Consider the following 20,075-nt stretch of genomic DNA (forward strand, 5'->3'; position numbering starts at 1 on the left):
CCAAAACATATAATTGCACTACTAATTATGTGAATTTAGCAACTTTGAATAGTACTATTTACTAATGATTCTTGAGTTGATTTATGGGTTCTAAATTAATATTTTAATAACAATATTAAAAATAATACAATATATAGTAAGTATAACAAGTCATTTAAATATCATTCAAAAGTGATTTATTCAATTAAAATAAATATAAATTAATATTCTAATATATTATTAAGAAAAAAATTATAATAAATATAACGGGTCATCTAAATATTATTCATGCACTACATTTTCAATTTAAATAAAAATATTATATAATATTTATTAATAACTACATTATTTAATATAAAAAATTTAATATATATATCTTTTCATACAAATTTCAAATAGATTTAATATCAATAATTTTTTATAAGAAATTAAAATATTATATTTAGTAATTTAATTAATATTTAATATAATATATATAACGGGTCATATAAATGTCGCTCACGTGCGTAGCACGTGGCGAAACGCTAGTACTATATATAAAAGCACGGATAGAGGGGGGGACAGGCAAATTTACCGAATAATCCTTTTTAATTTACTACTAAATAAAGGTTTTATGGTCATTAACTAATTAGTTATTTAATTGATCACTATTGTAATTAAAGTTCTAATTAGAATAAGTAGCTAAATTATCTCCAATTTAATTTTTAGTATGTAAAAATAGCTAAATTGTCTCCAAATTAGTAGGAATACCTATCTTTTAGTTTGATTAAATTACAAAATTAAAATACTGTATTTGATCAATATATGGAAGCAATATATAGAGATAAGCAGGATTTCCGTGTCTAAAAAGGACTCCTAAACTTACCTAAATTACATAACTACATATTGTTGTGATGAATAATTTTCTGTTTTATTTGAGACAATGAGCTACTGATTAGTTTATTATTGCATCAAAAAATGATTTTTATATTTTATTTATTTAGCTGTAGTTTGTTTTAGTTTCGGACAAAAAGTAACTTTGGTCGGTTTTGGTTTTGAGCTGGTTGGAATTAGAGAATTTGGTTTGGTTTTAATCAAACTGACAGAATTCCAACTCCTATTAATTTTAGTTTTAAAAATTGATCACTGGGTAATCGTTGTCGATTGAGTAGGATGGGTAACATTAAATAAAAATACACAATTTATGGACAGATGTTAGTTTCAACCGGCTCAAACCGCCGGTTCAATCACTCAAATATATATTTAATCCGATTGGATTAGATATTTAATTTTTAGACTAAACCGACCGAGTAGCTTACTTATTTCGAATTTAATAGGGTTAGCCAGCTGGTTTAGTCCGGTTTTTAATCACCGTTAATAGAAGAAAATTTAATAACCGAATATATTATATTTACTTTTACAAAAATTCTTAACTAATTTAATATTAATTATAGATAAAAAATTGATATAATTTTAATAAATTTACTAATATGTTCATTGAGGAATTACATTACGAGCCACGTGCATAGCACGTAATGCGAAACTAGTAATAAGAAATATAGACATAAATAGTAAGTTAGCTTGGTGGTATTGAATGCTTCCACTAAAAATACTAAACAACCAAGGCTCAAATCCTAGCGATGACATTTAAATTTCTTATTTTTTTAATAAGGGCTTTGGGTTTTTAAGTGATTGACCGAACCGGACCGGATTTTTCGGTTACTTGACCGGTTAATTGGTCCAATTCAGCGGTTATCCAGCCGGTTCGATTAAAAAACCGCGGGTTTGTGATTATAAGAGTTTTAGTGCAACCCGAACCGTTGATATGGCCGGTTCGAGAGTTTTCCGGTCGAACCGGCCGGTCCGGTTCGGGTTTGACAACCATGTTTAATAATTTAGTAAATTAATAAATAAAATTTCTGGAAACAATTTTGTTTTACGTAAGATATTTAATAATTTATAAATCCATTTCAGAGTTCAATCAAAGAATTGAATGTATATATATTATGCCACATTATTCGTCGAATAAATAAATGAGGCGTTTATACCATATTCTTATATTTAACGATAAAAAAAATCGATTAAATATTCTCTATTACAAATATTGATTGACTTGTTTTAAAAATAAAGCACTATAACGTTGCATGAGATAAACATTCAAACATTAATTACTGCGCCCCGAATGTGACCGGCATAAAGCATAATGCGGTTCGGTTTGTATTTCCCACGTCTCACCAAAAGAAAAAAGTTTTGAAGGAGCAAAAGCAGGCCATAGCAATGGCGGATACAGCTGATAAAACCATGGAACAGTCTCTTTTACTTAAAGAAGAAGAAGAAGAAGAAGGTGGTTCAAGAAGTGCCCTAACATGGTGGAGACTGAGTGAAGAAGTGAAAAAACAGGGTTACTTATCCGGACCGATGGCGGCGCGCGGTTGTTCTTTCGCAGTATCTTCTGCAAGTAATTTCCCTAACAATGGTGGGTCACCTTGGTAAACTTGCTCTTTCTAGCTCTGCCATTGCCATCTCTCTTTCTGGTGTCACTGGCTTTAGCCTTCTTGTAAGTCCCTTTTCTTTAGCTTCTTCTTTTTCATTTTTATCATTTTCTCTTTTCACAAAGTAATCTTATAAATTTTGATTAAATTAAATTTGACATGAATAACTTTGATTATATGTTAATATAATATCTAAATTTTACTTTAGCTATAGTTATACTATACTAAATAGTTTCGCGTCCCTCACCTCCCAACATATGCAGTTTGTCTACACGCGATTGTAAAATACAATTATGGGGTAATCTAACTAAAATGGAAGAGTTTAGAGATTAATTGTTTTAAAAAATAAAAACCGAGTTATAAGCGACCCTATGTCACAAATTCAGGGGCCGTATTGACTCTTTATTTTTACTATTTTTGTTCACGAAGTCACTACTTGGAAGAATTATTTTTTTAATCCCCTAAAGTGCTAAATATCTATTTTTTATGACCCTACACTGAAAATATTATCATTCCAGTCCCTATACGTGTTGACACTTTTCTTTTTCAGTCCATACAAAAGGGCATGAAAATTAAAATTTGGCGAATATATATGGGGACTCAAAAAATAAAAAAATTCAAAATATGGATTTCCTAAATAAAAGTGATAAAATCTACGAATCTCCGGGTGGAATTTAAAGTAAGAAAATATCTACATATATAGAAATTTTATGTCGGCAGCTGTAGTTGAAGGTGTAGCGACTCTCATATTAATTTGTATTGTGTAACTTAAGAGAATAACAATATATTTATATATTTTTTTCTTGCAATTTTCTAACAAGATTAATAAAAAATGGGAAAAATCTTATCTAGACTGGTGCATGAATTTTTCATAGACCTATCCAATCAAATGTTAGAAAAATAAAAAATAATGTTAGATTTTCCAACATTTAATTGGATAGATACATGAAAACTTCATGTAACAGATCTAGGTAAGAATTTTTCATGAAAAACTTAAACTTTTTCATATTATTACTACAAATTGATTTGAAGTTTTTAATTGAAAACATTTAAGATATTTTATTTTAGAAGTCTCTGAACAAATATTATGAAAAATATTTTATTATTACAAATTGAACTGGATTTTGGTTATGCTTCTCAAACTAAATGACGAAATGAGAAAATGTAAAGTATGTACATATATATTTTTGTAAAAATTGGATTTAAAGATAAAATTTTGAAATTTAGAAGTGCTTCCTAGAATTTCTTAAAAATTGTAATAGGAATTTTCCCTATACGGGATTGGATTTCTTTCAAAATCCACGTTGTATTTTGTCTCAGGACGTTTGATCTTTTGTTCTGATTCTCTTTGCCTAAGCCTCTAGGGTACTTCTTTGTAAGTCACTTCTTGTGCGAAACCTTAGAAAATCGTTCTTTGCCACTTCTCGTGGCTTTTTTTTTAAAAAAAAATTCATAAAAAAAATGTCGAAATATAATACTTGATAAATTTCATGTGATATGCATGTTTTTTGTGAACATGCCTTCACCAGAGTTACAAAATTTTGTGATTTGTAGTTGGGAATGTCAAGTGCATTGAAAACTTTGTGCGGTCAAGCTTATGGCGCTAAGCAATATAAAAAAACTGGCAAATTTAACTCACACTGCAATATTCTGTTTAATCTTAGTTTGCATTCCGGAATCTATTATTTGGATATTCATGGGAAAGGTTCTTGTTTTCATCGGCCAAGATCCTGAAATTTCGTATGCGGCCGGTAAATTTATAATGTGGCTTGTTCCTTCACTTTTTGCATATGCAATTCTTCAGCCACTTATTCGATACTTTCAGATGCAAAGCCTGATTAGTCCTATGTTGATAAGTTCTTGTGTAACTCTCTGTTTCCATATACCTTTGTGCTGGTTTTTGGTATTTGAATCGGGACTCGAAAATGTTGGAGCCGCATTAGCAATGTGTATTTCAAACTGGCTGAATGTGATTGTCCTTGGACTATTTATGAAGTACTCTGCTGCTTGTGATGAAACTCGTGCCCCGATTTCTATGGAGCTATTCCATGGGATTCGAGAATTCTTCGGCCTTGCTATCCCTTCTGCAGTAATGACCTGGTAATTCATCTCATGCTTCTTTTGGTTTGCAATTAGTTCGTTTCAGAAGTACATTATTCTTGATTATTTGCATGATTATTGTAGCCTCGAATGGTGGACATTCGAGCTGCTTGTCTTGCTCTCGGGACTCTTACCAAATCCACAGCTTGAAACTTCTGTTCTATCCGTTTGGTACGTTTTCCTTAAATCATTTTAGCTGGACGTTTTCCTTAAACTATTATTTGAAGCTAATAAAATGAATTTTATTCTAATTTATTGTATGAATTGATGCAGTATTGAAACTGTTTCTACACTCTATGCTATACCATATGGATTTGGTGCTGCCGTAAGGTCCGTTTTAATAAAACATCTTATACATTAACAAAGACTTCTTTTTCTTTCTTCGTATAAATTTGTCGATAGCTAACTTTTTGTGTCTGATGATATTTGTTTTGTAGCACAAGAGTGTCGAATGAATTAGGTGCAGGAAACCCACAGGCTGCTCGGCTGGCTGTTTATGCTGTCGTGTTTTTTGCCATAGTGGAGACAATTTTAGTAAGTAGTACCCTCTTCGCTAGCCGTCATATATTCGGTTACATCTTCAGCAATGAAAAGGAAGTTGTCGATTATGCTACAACCATGTCTCCCCTGGTTTGTTTGTCACTTGCAATGAGTAGCTTTGAAGCAGTGCTTTCAGGTTAGTTTATGTTCGTATTAATTATGTGTGCAATGCAAGCTGAGTCGAGTTCAAAATACTGTCAAGATCGATCTCACCTCGATCATAACATTTTAAGCTTGACTTGACTATAAAAATTGAAGATTGAGTCTTAACTCTATTACTCGAGCTCAGTAAAATAACAGAGAATCTAGTACATTTCGGCTTAACTAGATAACACTCATGAGCTGATATCAACTCGGCAGTTGCCTAGAGAAGCTCGAACTCTAGTAGATTCACAAAAAGTTGGTTTCGAGTATTTTTTGAGTGAACCGTGAGTAACTCACAAGTTAGCTCAACACTGATGCTTATGTTATAATTAGGATTCCTGAAATATTTATGGTTCAGGAGTTGCAAGGGGCTGCGGATGGCAGCATGTAGGAGCATATGTCAATCTCGGCGCATTCTATCTTTGTGGGATTCCGGTAGCTTCCCTTTTGGGATTCCGGTTAAAGTTAAGAGGCGTGGGCCTTTGGATTGGAGTACAAGTTGGCGCCTTTGTACAAATAGTTCTGCTTTCTATTGTTACAGGTTGTGTAAATTGGGAAAAACAGGTACTCTTTCCAATTCGATAGCTATGCTTATCGTAAATTGCTCATGTTTGTATCTAGGGACGTAATCTAGTCGAGTCAAAATAATATCATGTTCGAACCATATTCGACTGTCAAAATGCAAATTTTGATTCTCAGTTCGAACTTGATTGAATTTTATTTTCAGAGCTGAAATTTGTATAATAATGAAACAATGTTACGTTAAGGTAGATGTTCTGATGGTTTTCCCTTCCATGTTTGTGTGTGCAGGCAAGGAAGACAAAAGAAATGGTAGGTAAAGGTAAATGTGATAATGGAACAATGTGATATTGCAAGATACATATGCTGAGCCTGTTCGCAGAATTATATCTTTCTTGTACTAAATGAACTTTGTTGAATCAATAAAAATATATGATTGGAGCCGTGAGAGTTGTACGTTTTTCGCCAACTATAAACTTAATTTTTATTCTAAAAAAATATTACCATTACGACATTATGTTTTACACGAACTTTAAAACTTGACAATGTCAGTAATCAACTTTTATTTTTTTGGCAAATTGGTACAACAATCTAAAAAACACTGACTTGGACATTATAATGTAGTGTCACATGTTGTTATATGATTGGCCGGTATATCAATTTGACAAACAAGAAAGTTGGTTACTTGCCAAATTTTAAAGTTCGTGTTTTAATTGCAAATTAGGGTAAAATTTGTGATTTAATTTATAATTAACCCATTTAAATATCATGAAAATATAAATAATTTAAATATCATGAAAAAGTAATTCCCATTGAAAAGCAAGTGTCTATGAATTAGTAACTAAAATATAAGGCCTAATTCCTTATACCACCAACCCCAACACTTTTTATCTCTTTTTCGATGATATTTCGATACTGAAAAATCAGCAGTTTTATCCTATTTTGCATATTCGAATTTCAATTGCACTCTAAAATATTAAGTTGATCTTTTTACCATTTACAAAAAATTCAACAAGTCTTTCATATTTAAACATATATTCTAAATACCCTTCAATGTTATAAATAATAGAAAAAGCATTCTTCTACACAAATTCATATTATAAAATTTATAATTATTTTTAAATCTAATTTAAAATCTTAATTATTCAAAACTAATTAAATCAAAATAGGTTAATTGAATTAAATTAAAATACAATTTTTAACTACACAATAAATTTTTTAAAAAATTAAATTTCTTTTCAACCGTTCGTCTTCCTTGAAGATCTAATATTGGTTCGTTTCGAGAAAGATGAATCCCGACTGGTTCGTCTTCATTCCATGGATGACGAAACAACAAAACCATTGTTTGTCTCCGAAGGGAGACGAACCGGTGGTTCACCTTCCATGGATGACGAATAGTGGTTCCGTTCGTCCTCCATGGGGAATCATATATGGTTCATGTGAACTTGGTCTTATTCATCACGGGTAAGACAAACTGATTGCGGACAGATGCATTTATGAGTTTGAAAGTTTTTGTTTTTTAAAAGTTTAAAAAATTGATTATGTGTTATGGGTTGTTTTTTGATCGGAAGAAGGGGCATCGAGGCCGGAGACGGTTTTAGTGTCGGAAACGCTAGAAAAAATTTAATAGCATTAAAAATAAAATAAAATAAAACTTTTATTAATATAGTTATTTGAATTTGTGGGGAATGATGTTTTTGTGTGTGTTATTGATGGATACTGAATCCTACGATAGGTTACAATGGAGCCGAGTCACAGGAGATCTATTCTCAGGTGATACCAGACTCCTAATGAAGACCTGAATATATGAGGAGGCGGTCGAATCCCTTGATATCCGCCGATATATCAATGAAGACCGAATCCCTTAGGATCCGCCCAAAGCGCGTTAATCTAGGATTCGGTAGATCGCTATGATCCACTATAATATCTCGAAGTATCTTCCCATTTAGACACAATCTCCAACATGGAAAGATAAGCACTATCTTAGGAAGACGAGACTATTTAGGAAGACGTTCCTAAATAGGACTCATGTCTGAATAAGGTAGATCACAACAAATCAGGGTGAATCTCTACAAAGTAGCTCGATCCCTACAAAGTAGGATTCACTTACCTATTATGACTCTACAAGGTATGCATTCATCTACTATGAATGGAGCATGAGGTATGCCTAGAATCACAATTACATTCATATACTGAAAACGCTGCTCAAAGCTCTAAACTGACTTTAGCATCGGAGAGTTAATCGGACCACCACCGTCCGGTTAGCTTCTACCCTGTTTTGCAGGTCTCATTCACTGGTTCAAAAGGCAGACTCCATCAGTTATTTATAACATTGAAAGCTATTTAAAATATATATTAAATATGGATGACTTGTTTGAACTTTTTTTCAAATAATAGAAGATCAATTCATATTGTAGGGTGTAATTGAAATATAAATTTGTAAAATAGAATAATATTGGTGACTTTTCAACATTGGAGTAGAATCAAAGAAGGATTTAAAGGTCAGAATTTTCTGAGGTATTAGGTCTTTATATAATTTAAATTTTTAAAAGAAGTTTAAAATAATAAAATTTTAAAACTTTGATGGCTATAAACCAAAAGAGTTTTTATCAAATCAATATATTTAAGGCAAAATTCATACGCAAACCCCTCTACTTTATCGGTTTTGTTCGAGAGGCCCTTACACCAAAGTTTGTCACGTTCGAGTCCCTATACTTGTCAAAATCCCAATTATAACACCCTTACATGGATGGAAAATGGCAAGTGTAATTAACTCTCGTTATGTGAGAGTGTGAAAAGAAATTGGTATGGTCTTTTAAACTTTTAGTCCCCATAAAATACACATAAAATTAAATGACCTCAAATGAATTTTCTCCTTTCTTCTCTAAGATTTCTCCAAAACCAGTGGATTTAACCAAAAGCCAATCATTCGAAATCAACCAAAACCCAGAAACAAAAACATCAAAATTATGCAAAAGGACGAAAACTTTCAACTAATAAAAAGCAATTTATGCCCATGTTTCTAGCTGTTCTTCTGATTTCCCGCTTTAGGGATTCATCCCTTTGTTTTTTTTGTTTTCATCTTTTTGCTGGTAAGAGCAATAAATAAATCACCCACAAATAAACAATCCAACAAAATTAAAACTAATCAAATGCAGATAAAATTAATCAATGCCCAGAAACAAAAACGTTAAAGGATCTGAAAAAACAACAAAACCAAAGCTATGAGAAAGACCTGTGTGGTTGGTGAGTGTATCTTTGGTTGTCTAAGCTACGAGATTACAAAGACGAACTTAGTTGCTGTTGGAAATTTCCTATCCCGCTGCCGTTGCCTTTAGAAAAACGCCGCCGCCACCGTTGCCTCCAGAAAATGCCGCCGCTGCTGTTGCTACAAATGAGAAAATGATGTGCCTCTGTTGTTTTTCTAATCAAAGGAAATATTAGATGAAAAAAATTCAATTTAGATCAACTACGATTTGGTTGATATTTGAGAAAAAAATAAACAATAAAAGCTAGGTTGGATAATTAATTTTTTTAGATCAGGTTTAATTAAGTTATGAAAGGGAAAATGGGTCTTGTTAATCGGCCATTTGAAATAGATTTTGATTGTTTTCTGGAAAAAGATGGAACTTTTAGTTTCAATGTTACAGAAGTATGCCCAATTGGTTTTTGAAGAAGATGATGGAGAAATAGTAATTTTGTCATCAAAGTTATTGTATTTTACCATTTTTTATTAAATTATAATTTTATATAAAATAAGCCTTTAAGTGGTGATGCCACATGGGCATTAATAAATAGGAGGAAATGACATGTCATCTTTTTCCGTTATTTAACGGAGAGTGAATTGCAGCTGCCATTTTCCATCCATGTAAGGATGTCATAATCGGGATTTTGACAAGTACAGGGATTCGAACGTGACAAACTTTGATGTTAGGGCCTCTCAAACAAAATTGATAAAGTAGAGGGACCTTTGCATGGGTTTTGCCTATATTTAAAGCTGTTGAAGAAGCATATTATACTCGATCAATAAATTTAATTATATAATACCATATCATTAAATTACAACATTTTATTTATACTAATAAAATGAATAACTGAAAGAATTTTCAAAAACAATCAACATATTTTATTTTCAATTAAATTAGATTTTCAAATTTAAAGAATTTTAATATATTAATATATTTTAAAGTTATCGGATATGAAAAGTCATACGATTAGTAATTAATAAATTAGAAATTTCACTTCTACCAATGAATAACAATAGATATTTTTAAAATCGATCGATATATATTTATTTTAAATTTAATTATATTTGGTTAATAAATTTAGTTTATGATTTGAATTATCTAATTAAACTATTATATTAAATAAGACTCAAAGAAAAAATATACTTTTCATAATATAAATTTTAAAATTTTAAAAATTAATTACTAAAAAATTGAAAAACTATTTAATTTCATCGGCGCAAGGCTCATTCATCAACCTAGTTATTATATAAAATGAGAAATTATCATAGTTATCCGGGTTAAATTTTGTTGCGGCCAAACTATAGTGTTTTTATAAAACGGTTATCGAATATTTAAAAATTATAAATTCGTTACCGAACTATATCTTTTTACAAAAAATTATTGGACTATAAGAAGTTACGAAACGGCTACCGAATTATTTTTCTTTAGCAAAATGGCCAATATTTTGACGATGCGGACAAGGAAAAAATGTATAATAAGTAACTTTTTTGTAAAAAATAATAATAATCTGGTAATCTTTTTGTAACTTTTATAGTTCGAAAACTGTTTTATAAAAAGAAATTATAGTTCGGTAACAATTTTGTTACTTTTTATAATTCGATAATATTTTTGCTGAGAGGTTATAATATAGTGACTTCAAAAAATATTTAACCCTAATTATCCGGCCAGCATATCGTAGTTTTTTTTTATGAAGTGATGGACAGCAAAAATGAAATGATGCATCAGAAAATTGGTTGGCATAAAGAAAACAAAACATAATAATTACTCAAATTTAGAGAAGAGTTGAAAAATTGAAAGTAACATTCCAAGACAACTTAAAAAAGTAAAATTAATTTTGTTCAAAAAAAAAGTAAAACTAAAATGATATGATGGCTTATTTTTTTTTTTTGTAAGCCCATCCGGTTTCCAAGGCTTCGCCCTGACTAATCCGGATCCGACCCGCTTCGCGCACCTGGCATGGTGGGTGAGTCTACCAGTGGGAATTTTCTGCATTCACAAGGACTCGAACCCGAGACCTTACTTAAGCGATATCAAGCCGCTTACCACTTGAACCAACTCCCATTGGTTATATGATGGCTTGTTAATATGCTACCACCTCATATAACTTAAAGTACAATAAATTAAACAAAAGGAGGATACATTATTCAAAGGATTACTCAGCCTGTGGTATATTATTTGGCTTCCGAAAGTGAAGCTACGAGCTCAAATCATTTCAATATTCATCATATAACAAGATAAGTTAAGACATCAGCTAGGCTAAAGCCATTAAAACTGGTTGAACAAGCAGTTGTATAAGCACCCATTGTATGAAACACAAGCCAATCATTCGTCTGCAATTCAGGCAATTCAGTGTCCTCCATAACTTTATCTAGCGAGTCACATGTAGGTCCGAACAATCTCGACCTATGCGTCGGCACCCCTTCGCAATTAGTATTCGCAAGATTCGACGATAGCGCTAGCGGTATGCACGGAGGAAGTGTCATACCATATACAAGACACAGAAAGGATCCGTAAGCCCCATCATTTAACCAATACTCTCTTATTCCTCCGCGAACACGCTTTCCGATAATGCTAGTTGCTAGAGTAAAAACTGTCTCGGCAAAGTATCTACCCGGCTCGGATATGACGGTCAGTTTTTGATTATCGGAAAAATAATCGAGCAGAGCGGATTTGATAGCTATAGCCGCTTCATCAAAAAATGATCCAGCACTGAACCCACCGCCGATGTTAAGAATAGTCATGGGTGGCATGCCTAGTTTAGTTGCAGAATCAAATGCAACCTTCGAGGCAGCAATAGCCGTGCGGTATGCTTGAGGATTCGTTGATTCGCTTCCGATGTGAAACGAAATCCCTAACACGGGTAACCCTGCTTCTTGAGCGGCTTTCAGAAGCGGCTCAATTTCTTCCGGAAGTGCGCCAAATTTGGAATCTAATGGATATTTCGAAACACTATCTACCGGACCTTTAATGCGAAGAAGTAAAGAACAATTTGGATGCAGTTTCGAGATCTTATCAATTTCGTATATTGAATCAAATGTTGTAAGGTTGACCCCAACATTAGCAGCGTATTTTATTAGAAACAAAGAACTTTGTATATTGTTGAATTAATAAAATTCTCATTAAGAAATAAAGTGAAGAGTACAAGACATTTTATAGTGGAGTATCAACGGCTATATCCCTAACTGCTATTCTGTTAACTAACAGACTATAACAAACTATACAGCTGTATTACATTTAACAGCTGTCATTAATAACTAAATAACTAACATATGTAGTATGTGTTGCTGACTTGTATTTCAAAGCTGATTGGACTGCTGACTAGGCTAATCTTCTTTATGTTGCTGATTCTGTTGACTGAAGCAAGTCTTGAACCTTCATATGTTTAACATCCCCCCTCAAGCTGGACCATAAACATTGTGAATGGAAAACTTGCTTAGAAAGTTGAGAAATGTTGAAGAAGGTAAAGGCTTAGTGAAAAAATCAGCTAGCTGTTGATTAGAAGAGATAGGAAATAACTGAATCAATCCATTTTCCAGTTTCTGTCTCACTATGTGACAGTCTATATCAATGTGTTTTGTCCTCTCATGGAAAACAGGGTTGTGAGCTATATGACATGCTGACTGATTGTCACAGTATACCATGGCTGGGAAGGATTTAGTAGTCTGCAAATCATGTAGAAGATAGTCTATCCATTGCAGCTCACAAGTAACATTAGCTAAGGCCCTGTATTCTGCCTCTGAGCTTGATTTTGAAACTGTGGCTTGTTTTTTGACTTTCCAGGAAACTAATGAATCTCCAATAAAAATACAGAATCCTGTGATAGACCTTCTTGTATCAGAACAAGTTGCCCAATCTGAGTCTGAGAAAGCCTTGACTTTTAACTCATTTGATGCTGGGAAGAAAAGTCCTTGGCCAGGTGCTTTCTTGATGTACCTTAAAACTCTTGATATTGCTGTGTGATGAGTAGTTGTTGGACAAGCAAGGAACTGTGACAATTGTTGAACAGGAAATGCTATGTCTGGTCTTGTGCTACAAAGGTAGATAAGCTTGCCAACCAATCTTCTATAATCTGTTATATCTTCATATGGCTCACCATCTTCTTTAGTAAGTCTGGTTGATGATGTCATTGGTGTTTTTGCAGGTTTGGATCCAAGATATCCAGTTTCTGTTAAAAGATCCAAGGCATACTTTCTTTGACAGAGATTTATTCCTTCTTTTGATCTAGCTACTTCCAATCCTAGGAAGTACTTCAATTCTCCAAGGTCTTTTATCTTGAAAGTATCATCAAGAAAATTTTTAACAGAATTAATCTGTTCCATGCTATTTCCTGCAAGAATCACATCATCTACATACACAAGCAAAACTGTAAAAGTACCATTTTGTTTCTTTGTAAAAAGTGAAGTATCTGAAGTAGCTTGTATAAAACCTTGATTTATTAATGAAGTGGTTAATTTCAGATTCCATTGCCTACTTGCTTGTTTTAAACCATAAAGAGATTTGGTTAGTTTACATACCATTTTTGGTTGTTCACAAGCTAAACCAGGTGGAAGATCCATGTACACTTCTTCATGTAATTCACCATGCAAAAATGCATTATTTATATCTAATTGATGTAAGAACCAATTCTGTGAAGCAGCAATGGCTAACAAAACTCTTATTGTTGTCATTTTTGCTACAGGACTAAATGTATCTATGTAATCAATACCATTCTGCTGAGTATATCCTTTTGCCACTAACCTAGCTTTATGCCTTTCTATTGTGCCATTACTGTGATATTTAGTCTTAAAAACCCATTTACAACCTATTGTTGACTTTCCAGCAGGTAACTGAGTAAGAAACCAAGTATTGTTCTGCTGTAAAGCTTCAATTTCTTTATTCATTGCAATCTGCCAGCATTCATGTTTAACAGCCTCATTATATGTTTTAGGTTCTATATTGGAATCAACCTGAGTTATAAAGACTTTATGTGAAGGACCTAAATGCTCATAAGAAAAGACTTTTGAAACTACATGTGGTGTTTTCTGAACCTTACTACTATGAACAGTATTGATTTTTGGCAAATCATAAACATAATCTTTTAAAAAAACCTGGTTTAGAAGACACTCTAGAAGATTTCCTAAGATGCAAACTATCAGGAATCTGTTCTTGTAAAACAGGTATCACTTCAGGTACAGAAACATCATCTATTATATTTGCAGGCAATTCTACAGATATTGCAGGCACAGAAATTGCAGGCACATTAACAGAACTTAGTACATCATCAATATACATATTATCATTAACAACTGGTAATACCAAATCAGAATTAATTAAAGAAGTAATTTTGTTATCTGCACAAGGAAAAATATGCTCATAAAACCTTACATTTCTAGAAACAATAACCCTTTTTGAATGAATGTCATATAATCTGAAACCCTTAGTATTTGATGGAAATCCAATAAACACACACTGAGTTGCCCTTGGTGAGAATTTATGCCTATCATGAGCTAAAGTTGAAGCATATGCAAGACATCCATAAACTTTCAAATTACTAAAAACAGGCTGCTTCTCATATAAAAGTTCATATGGAGTTTTATCACTAATTACTGGGGAAGGAATTCTATTAATAAGATAAACTGCATGAGAAACACAATCTGACCAAAATAATAAAGGCAAAGAAGACTGAATTTTAAGTGCTCTAGCCACATTTAAAACATGTTGATGCTTCCTCTCTACAACTGCATTCTGTTCTGGTGTATAAACACATGATGTTTGATGCACAATACCTTTTAAACTATAAAACTGTGGCATATGAAACTCCAAACCATTATCAGACCTTATACACTTAATTTTAGTACTAAACTGTGTCTCAACATAACTACAAAAACTTTGAACTAAAACTCTAGCTTCAGATTTAGCTTTTAACAAAAATAACCAAGTATACCTGCTTTTATCATCTACTACTGTCAGAAAATATTTATGTCCATATAAAGAACTTACTCTTGATGGACCCCAGATATCAATATGAACTAATTCAAAACATTTAGAGACAACAGTTTCACTTAATGGAAAAGATAATTTTCTTTGTTTTGCCAAATGACAAGTTTTACAATGATCATTAACAGGAAGCATAATACTGGAATCTATACTTTGTAAACATTTCAATCTTGTATTCCCTAAATGTCCTAATCTATAATGCCATATTGTATGCTTATCAACTTTAGTTTCACATGAAACTGTTGCAGATACATCAGAAATAACAGGGTCATGTACAGAAGTATCAACAGAACAAATTTTAGCAGTTTCATCATCAAAGAAAGTTCTATCAAGCTGATAAAGTCCTTTGATTTCCCTAGCTAATCCAATCATCCTCCATTTGGCCAAATCCTGTATGATACAAAGGTTTTTATGAAGAATAAAGCAATATTCATATTGCTTTGTTAACCTACTGGTTGATATTAAATTAAAAGAAAACACAGGAACAAACAAGACATCATGTAAAATTAATTCATTACTAAATTTAACTATCCCTATATGTGTGACTGCTAATTTTTGTGAATTTGGTAATGTAACAAATATATTGTTAACTACTCTATATGATGAAAAAGCAGTCAAAGAAGACACAATGTGATCAGTTGCACCAGAATCAATAATCCAAGTATCAACATAATCTTTCTTAACAGAACAACAAGAACTAAAATTCTGAAAATAAGATTTGATAGAATTGATACCTGAATTCTCTGATGATGTAGCAAAATTAGTAGAAAGAGTATTAATCTTTGGTGAAGCAGAATTTATCCCTTTTTGTTGCAGAAGATTCATCAATTGACCATATTGCTCTTGTGTAATCATAGGAGACACATTGCTATTATTATGATTAACAACACTGTCCTGAGAATTCAACATCATATTTTTGCCTTGAGAATTAACTACTGCCCTTTCTGAACCATAGAGATCATCACATGCTTCAAACCTTTGTTCTTGATCTGAAAAACTATCATAATTCTGGTAATTTTCTTGATCATCCTCTACTACATATTCACCTACTTGATTGACATAGGTTTGATTTTTAGGTTTTGGCTTGTATCCAGGTGGATATCCATGCTTCTTAAAGCATATATCAACTGTATGTCCACTAAAACCACAATAACTACACAAAGGTTTAGAATTATTTGTGGAATTGTTAAAGAACCTTCTTTGTCCCCCCTGAGGTCTAAAGTTACCATTTCCAGTTGGAAACCTATTTGAACTAAAACCCTTATTTCCTTGAACAGAATTATAACCAGAAAATCTCTTTTGATATGAACTACTACCTTGTGCAGCAAACACAGAAGGTTCAACATTTAAAGAATTCATATCCATAACTCCAATACCCAACTGTCTTTCATGTTGCAAAACTAAAGAAAAAACCTTATTTATCTTTGGTAGAGGATCTAACATCAAAACTTGAGTCTTAATTGTGCCATAATTTTCATTCAAACCCTTAAGAAACTTTATGACATAATCTGCATCCTGCTGATTTTTAACAGATTTCATAGCATCACATTGACACTGTGGAACACAAGTACACACAGGCAACATTCTAAGATTTACATATTCATCCCATAAGATCTTTAACTGAGTAAAGTAGTCAGTTATTGACAAATTATTCTGTTTATATGCATAAATTTCTTCCTGTAAATCAGATACACGAATAGCATTACCTTGAGAGAATCTGTCAAATAAATCTTTCCAGACATCTATAGCTGTATCAATCCATAAGATACTTTGTGCAATTGAAGGAGAAAGTGATCTTAAAATCCAAGAAACCACCATTGTGTTGCAGCGTTCCCAAGCAGGGTAAATTTCAGCATTTACAGATGGAACAGGAATGCTTCCATTAACAAATTTAAGCTTATTTTTAGATAATAAGCACATTCTCATGGATCTTGCCCATGAATGATAATTCTGACCATTAAGTACAGGAGAAACGAGAATCAAAGATGGATTCTCACTTGGATGCAAATAAAACGGACTTGAAGGATTTTCAGACTCCAAACCACTTTGAGCCATTTGATGAATCTTTAAACAAGAAAGAATTCAATCACAGATAGAACAAAAGAAAGTAATTGAAATTGATTATAAAGAGAATAACGAAAAGAAATGGAATAAGAAAGTAATCAGAATAAGAAAGTAATCAGAATAGATCTTCTTGATCAAGAATAATATCAGATGAAACTTGTTTGGTTGCTGGGAAAATTTTGAGTGTTTGTTTCTCGAGAAACTTTTGATTCACAGAGTTTGTTGCTTTGATACCATATTAGAAACAAAGAACTTTGTATATTGTTGAATTAATAAAATTCTCATTAAGAAATAAAGTGAAGAGTACAAGACATTTTATAGTGGAGTATCAACGGCTATATCCCTAACTGCTATTCTGTTAACTAACAGACTATAACAAACTATACAGCTGTATTACATTTAACAGCTGTCATTAATAACTAAATAACTAACATATGTAGTATGTGTTGCTGACTTGTATTTCAAAGCTGATTGGACTGCTGACTAGGCTAATCTTCTTTATGTTGCTGATTCTGTTGACTGAAGCAAGTCTTGAACCTTCATATGTTTAACATATTTGAGATGATTTCCAGCTTTGCACGGATTTGCGTAGACTATACGATCAGGCGAAACTCCGAGAGATAAAACAGATTGGATCTCGGCCTTACTCGCGCAATCAAAATTGCAGCCAAGAGCAGCAAGTGCTGCAAGAAGCGAAGGATCTGAATTGCACTTGACAGCATAAAAAGGCTGAATCATAGGAAGCTGACGAGACCAGTTCTCCATTAGTGAACCGACAGCACGTAAATCTAAAACATAAAATGGATGTTCGGTTATTTGGGTATTGAGGATAATAGATTGAACATGATCAATTATTGATTGGTTGGATAATATTTTGACAGTCTTCCCTTTAATGCCGGGAGCATCAAGAATAAGCTGCATTTTCTTGGAATCCATTTGTGATATATTTGACTTGCTAGAATGAAATAAGTTGCACAAAATAAGAGTTAGGTTTCCTTGAAATCAGGCTTAGCTACATTGGATCCTCATTTATAAAAAAAGTAGATTTCTTTTATTTTTTGTACAGGGTACCACGAGGTGTTATGAACATGTCCAAATTATGAAACGCCACTTTTAGCCTTCAACATTTAGATTAATCCGCATTCGATCCGGTTAGGTCAATAGCGGGAAGCAAAAGTCTAATCTCAAGTTTTAAACGGCTGCATACATGAGTACGGTTAGAATTCGCAATCTCACATAAGATAGAATAGCATTTTACTAACTTACCTACGCTTTGGGTTAAAAGTATCAAAATATTCTTTAATATTTATATCTATGTTTGTCAAATATACCACGATTTTAAAATCGTAAATATTTGATCCATGATTTATTAGACATGTGCCAAATATACCAACAACTTTTGAAGTGTAATTTAAATCATCCCAAAACTCGCAAATAGATCGTAATTGTGGAAATATAAGAACATGTTTCTCATAAAAACGTTAATTGCATTTCAATATATTTGACCACATATTTTAATTAATTTTAAAATCACAAAATAATTTTTTTATAAGAAAACATTCTTTTATCCTTAAGCATGCCCCAATAAAAACAAAAATTAATTAATCATAGAGCCATACTTTAGGTGGAGTCTTGCAATACAAAGAAGGCAAAATGTTGCAAAAAGGTCAAACCTTTTATAAAAGTTTCATAAAAGTCGTGACCTTTTAATTTTGTCGATTTTGGCCAAAAACTGATTATTTGATTTCACAAAACTCTTGACCTTTCAATATTTGGCATGCCACATAGGCGCGACATAGGCGTCACATAGGCAAATTGAAATCAAATTGAGAGTTGGCCACAATTAAAACCAAATAATTTATTTTTGGCCAAAATCGATAAAATTGAAAGGTCAGGACTTTTGTGAAATTTTTATAAAAGGTTTGGCCTTTTTACAACATTTAGCCTACAAAGAAAGATCAAACTTCTTACTCGATAAACACTCTAATTAGGCCTTTGTGTGAGATTTATGCTTAAGAGAATAAATACTTAAATGAACAATGAACATAACTCAGGTCCTTATATAGAGCTAGAGAGTAGATTTGTGTTGTATTTAGATGTCATATAGTTTACGGAAGTGAGTCGGAAGAAAAATTACTATGTAGATTTAGTTTATCACGTCATCTGTGTATTGAGTCAACTATATTATGACACGTCATTAAAATGATGACATTATTGTAACTAATTATTTCTCCTATTAAAATTTGAACTTTCTGTTTAAATAAAGAAAACATTTAGCTATATGTGCTAATTAGTCGGAGTGTCTATAATAAATGAATCCTTTTATAATTGGATCCTATTTGGGTCTCTTATCAATTTCTAAATAAAATTAGGAATTGGTTGGTGTTGCTAGTTTTTTATACGTAAAATGTACCAAGTGTAGCATTATTTGTTTATAAATAATTATAAAGTAAGAAGGGACGCGGATCCACATGAATTCTAATGTGATCAAGCACTAGATAGTTAAATACTTTAATTATTTAAGTTGGCCATATAACGTGAGAATTGATTGGATGGGATATTAAATTTTCTAGGTGACTAAATTTACCTAAAATTACAAAGGAATTATGTTTCAAATAGTTAAATGCTATAACTGCTAAGAATTTTCGGAAATTTCTTACTTATGCTTTAATATTGTTTTTATCGTATATGTATAAAATGAGTGCTCTTACTTAACTTAGTCATTTTAACATGTTAATTGTCAAATTCAAAAGAGGAGAATGTTTGACCTATTTCTTTTTATACTCTTTTATGTTGACTTTATCGATCAATTTTGACTGTTTTAATATTGTTATGGCTAATCACCTGTAAAACTACCGACCTTTTAATTTTTTTTCAATAACACCCTCACCTTGTAAAAATTTCAATAGCACTCTATTTCGCATTTTTACATTTCAATAGCACCCTAAAGCATTAAATTTAACTCTTTTTAATTGGATAAAATTTAAAATAAGTCCTTTATATTTAACACATATTCTAAATAATATTTAATGTT

At 32.1% G+C, this 20,075-nt stretch overlaps 1 protein-coding gene and 1 pseudogene across 1 annotated transcript; one reads left to right on the forward strand and one right to left on the reverse strand.

Moving 5' to 3' along the window:
- The first annotated feature begins 2,098 nt into the window (after positions 1-2,098).
- On the forward strand, positions 2,099-6,198 carry LOC126659954 (protein DETOXIFICATION 12-like; annotated as a pseudogene).
- A 4,943-nt stretch (positions 6,199-11,141) lies between these two features.
- Positions 11,142-18,059, reverse strand: LOC126659856 (ornithine decarboxylase-like). The gene is made up of 2 exons (XM_050353179.2): positions 17,603-18,059; positions 11,142-12,075 (listed from the first exon to the last, which is right to left on the reverse strand). The coding sequence occupies exons 1-2, from the start codon at positions 17,975-17,977 to the stop codon at positions 11,224-11,226; spliced, it is 1,227 nt and encodes a 408-aa protein (XP_050209136.1). The 5' UTR covers positions 17,978-18,059; the 3' UTR covers positions 11,142-11,223.
- Between the last annotated feature and the right edge of the window lie 2,016 nt (positions 18,060-20,075).

The sequence above is a fragment of the Mercurialis annua genome, linkage group LG8, assembly GCF_937616625.2.
Source record: "Mercurialis annua linkage group LG8, ddMerAnnu1.2, whole genome shotgun sequence".
NCBI lineage: Eukaryota > Viridiplantae > Streptophyta > Magnoliopsida > Malpighiales > Euphorbiaceae > Mercurialis > Mercurialis annua.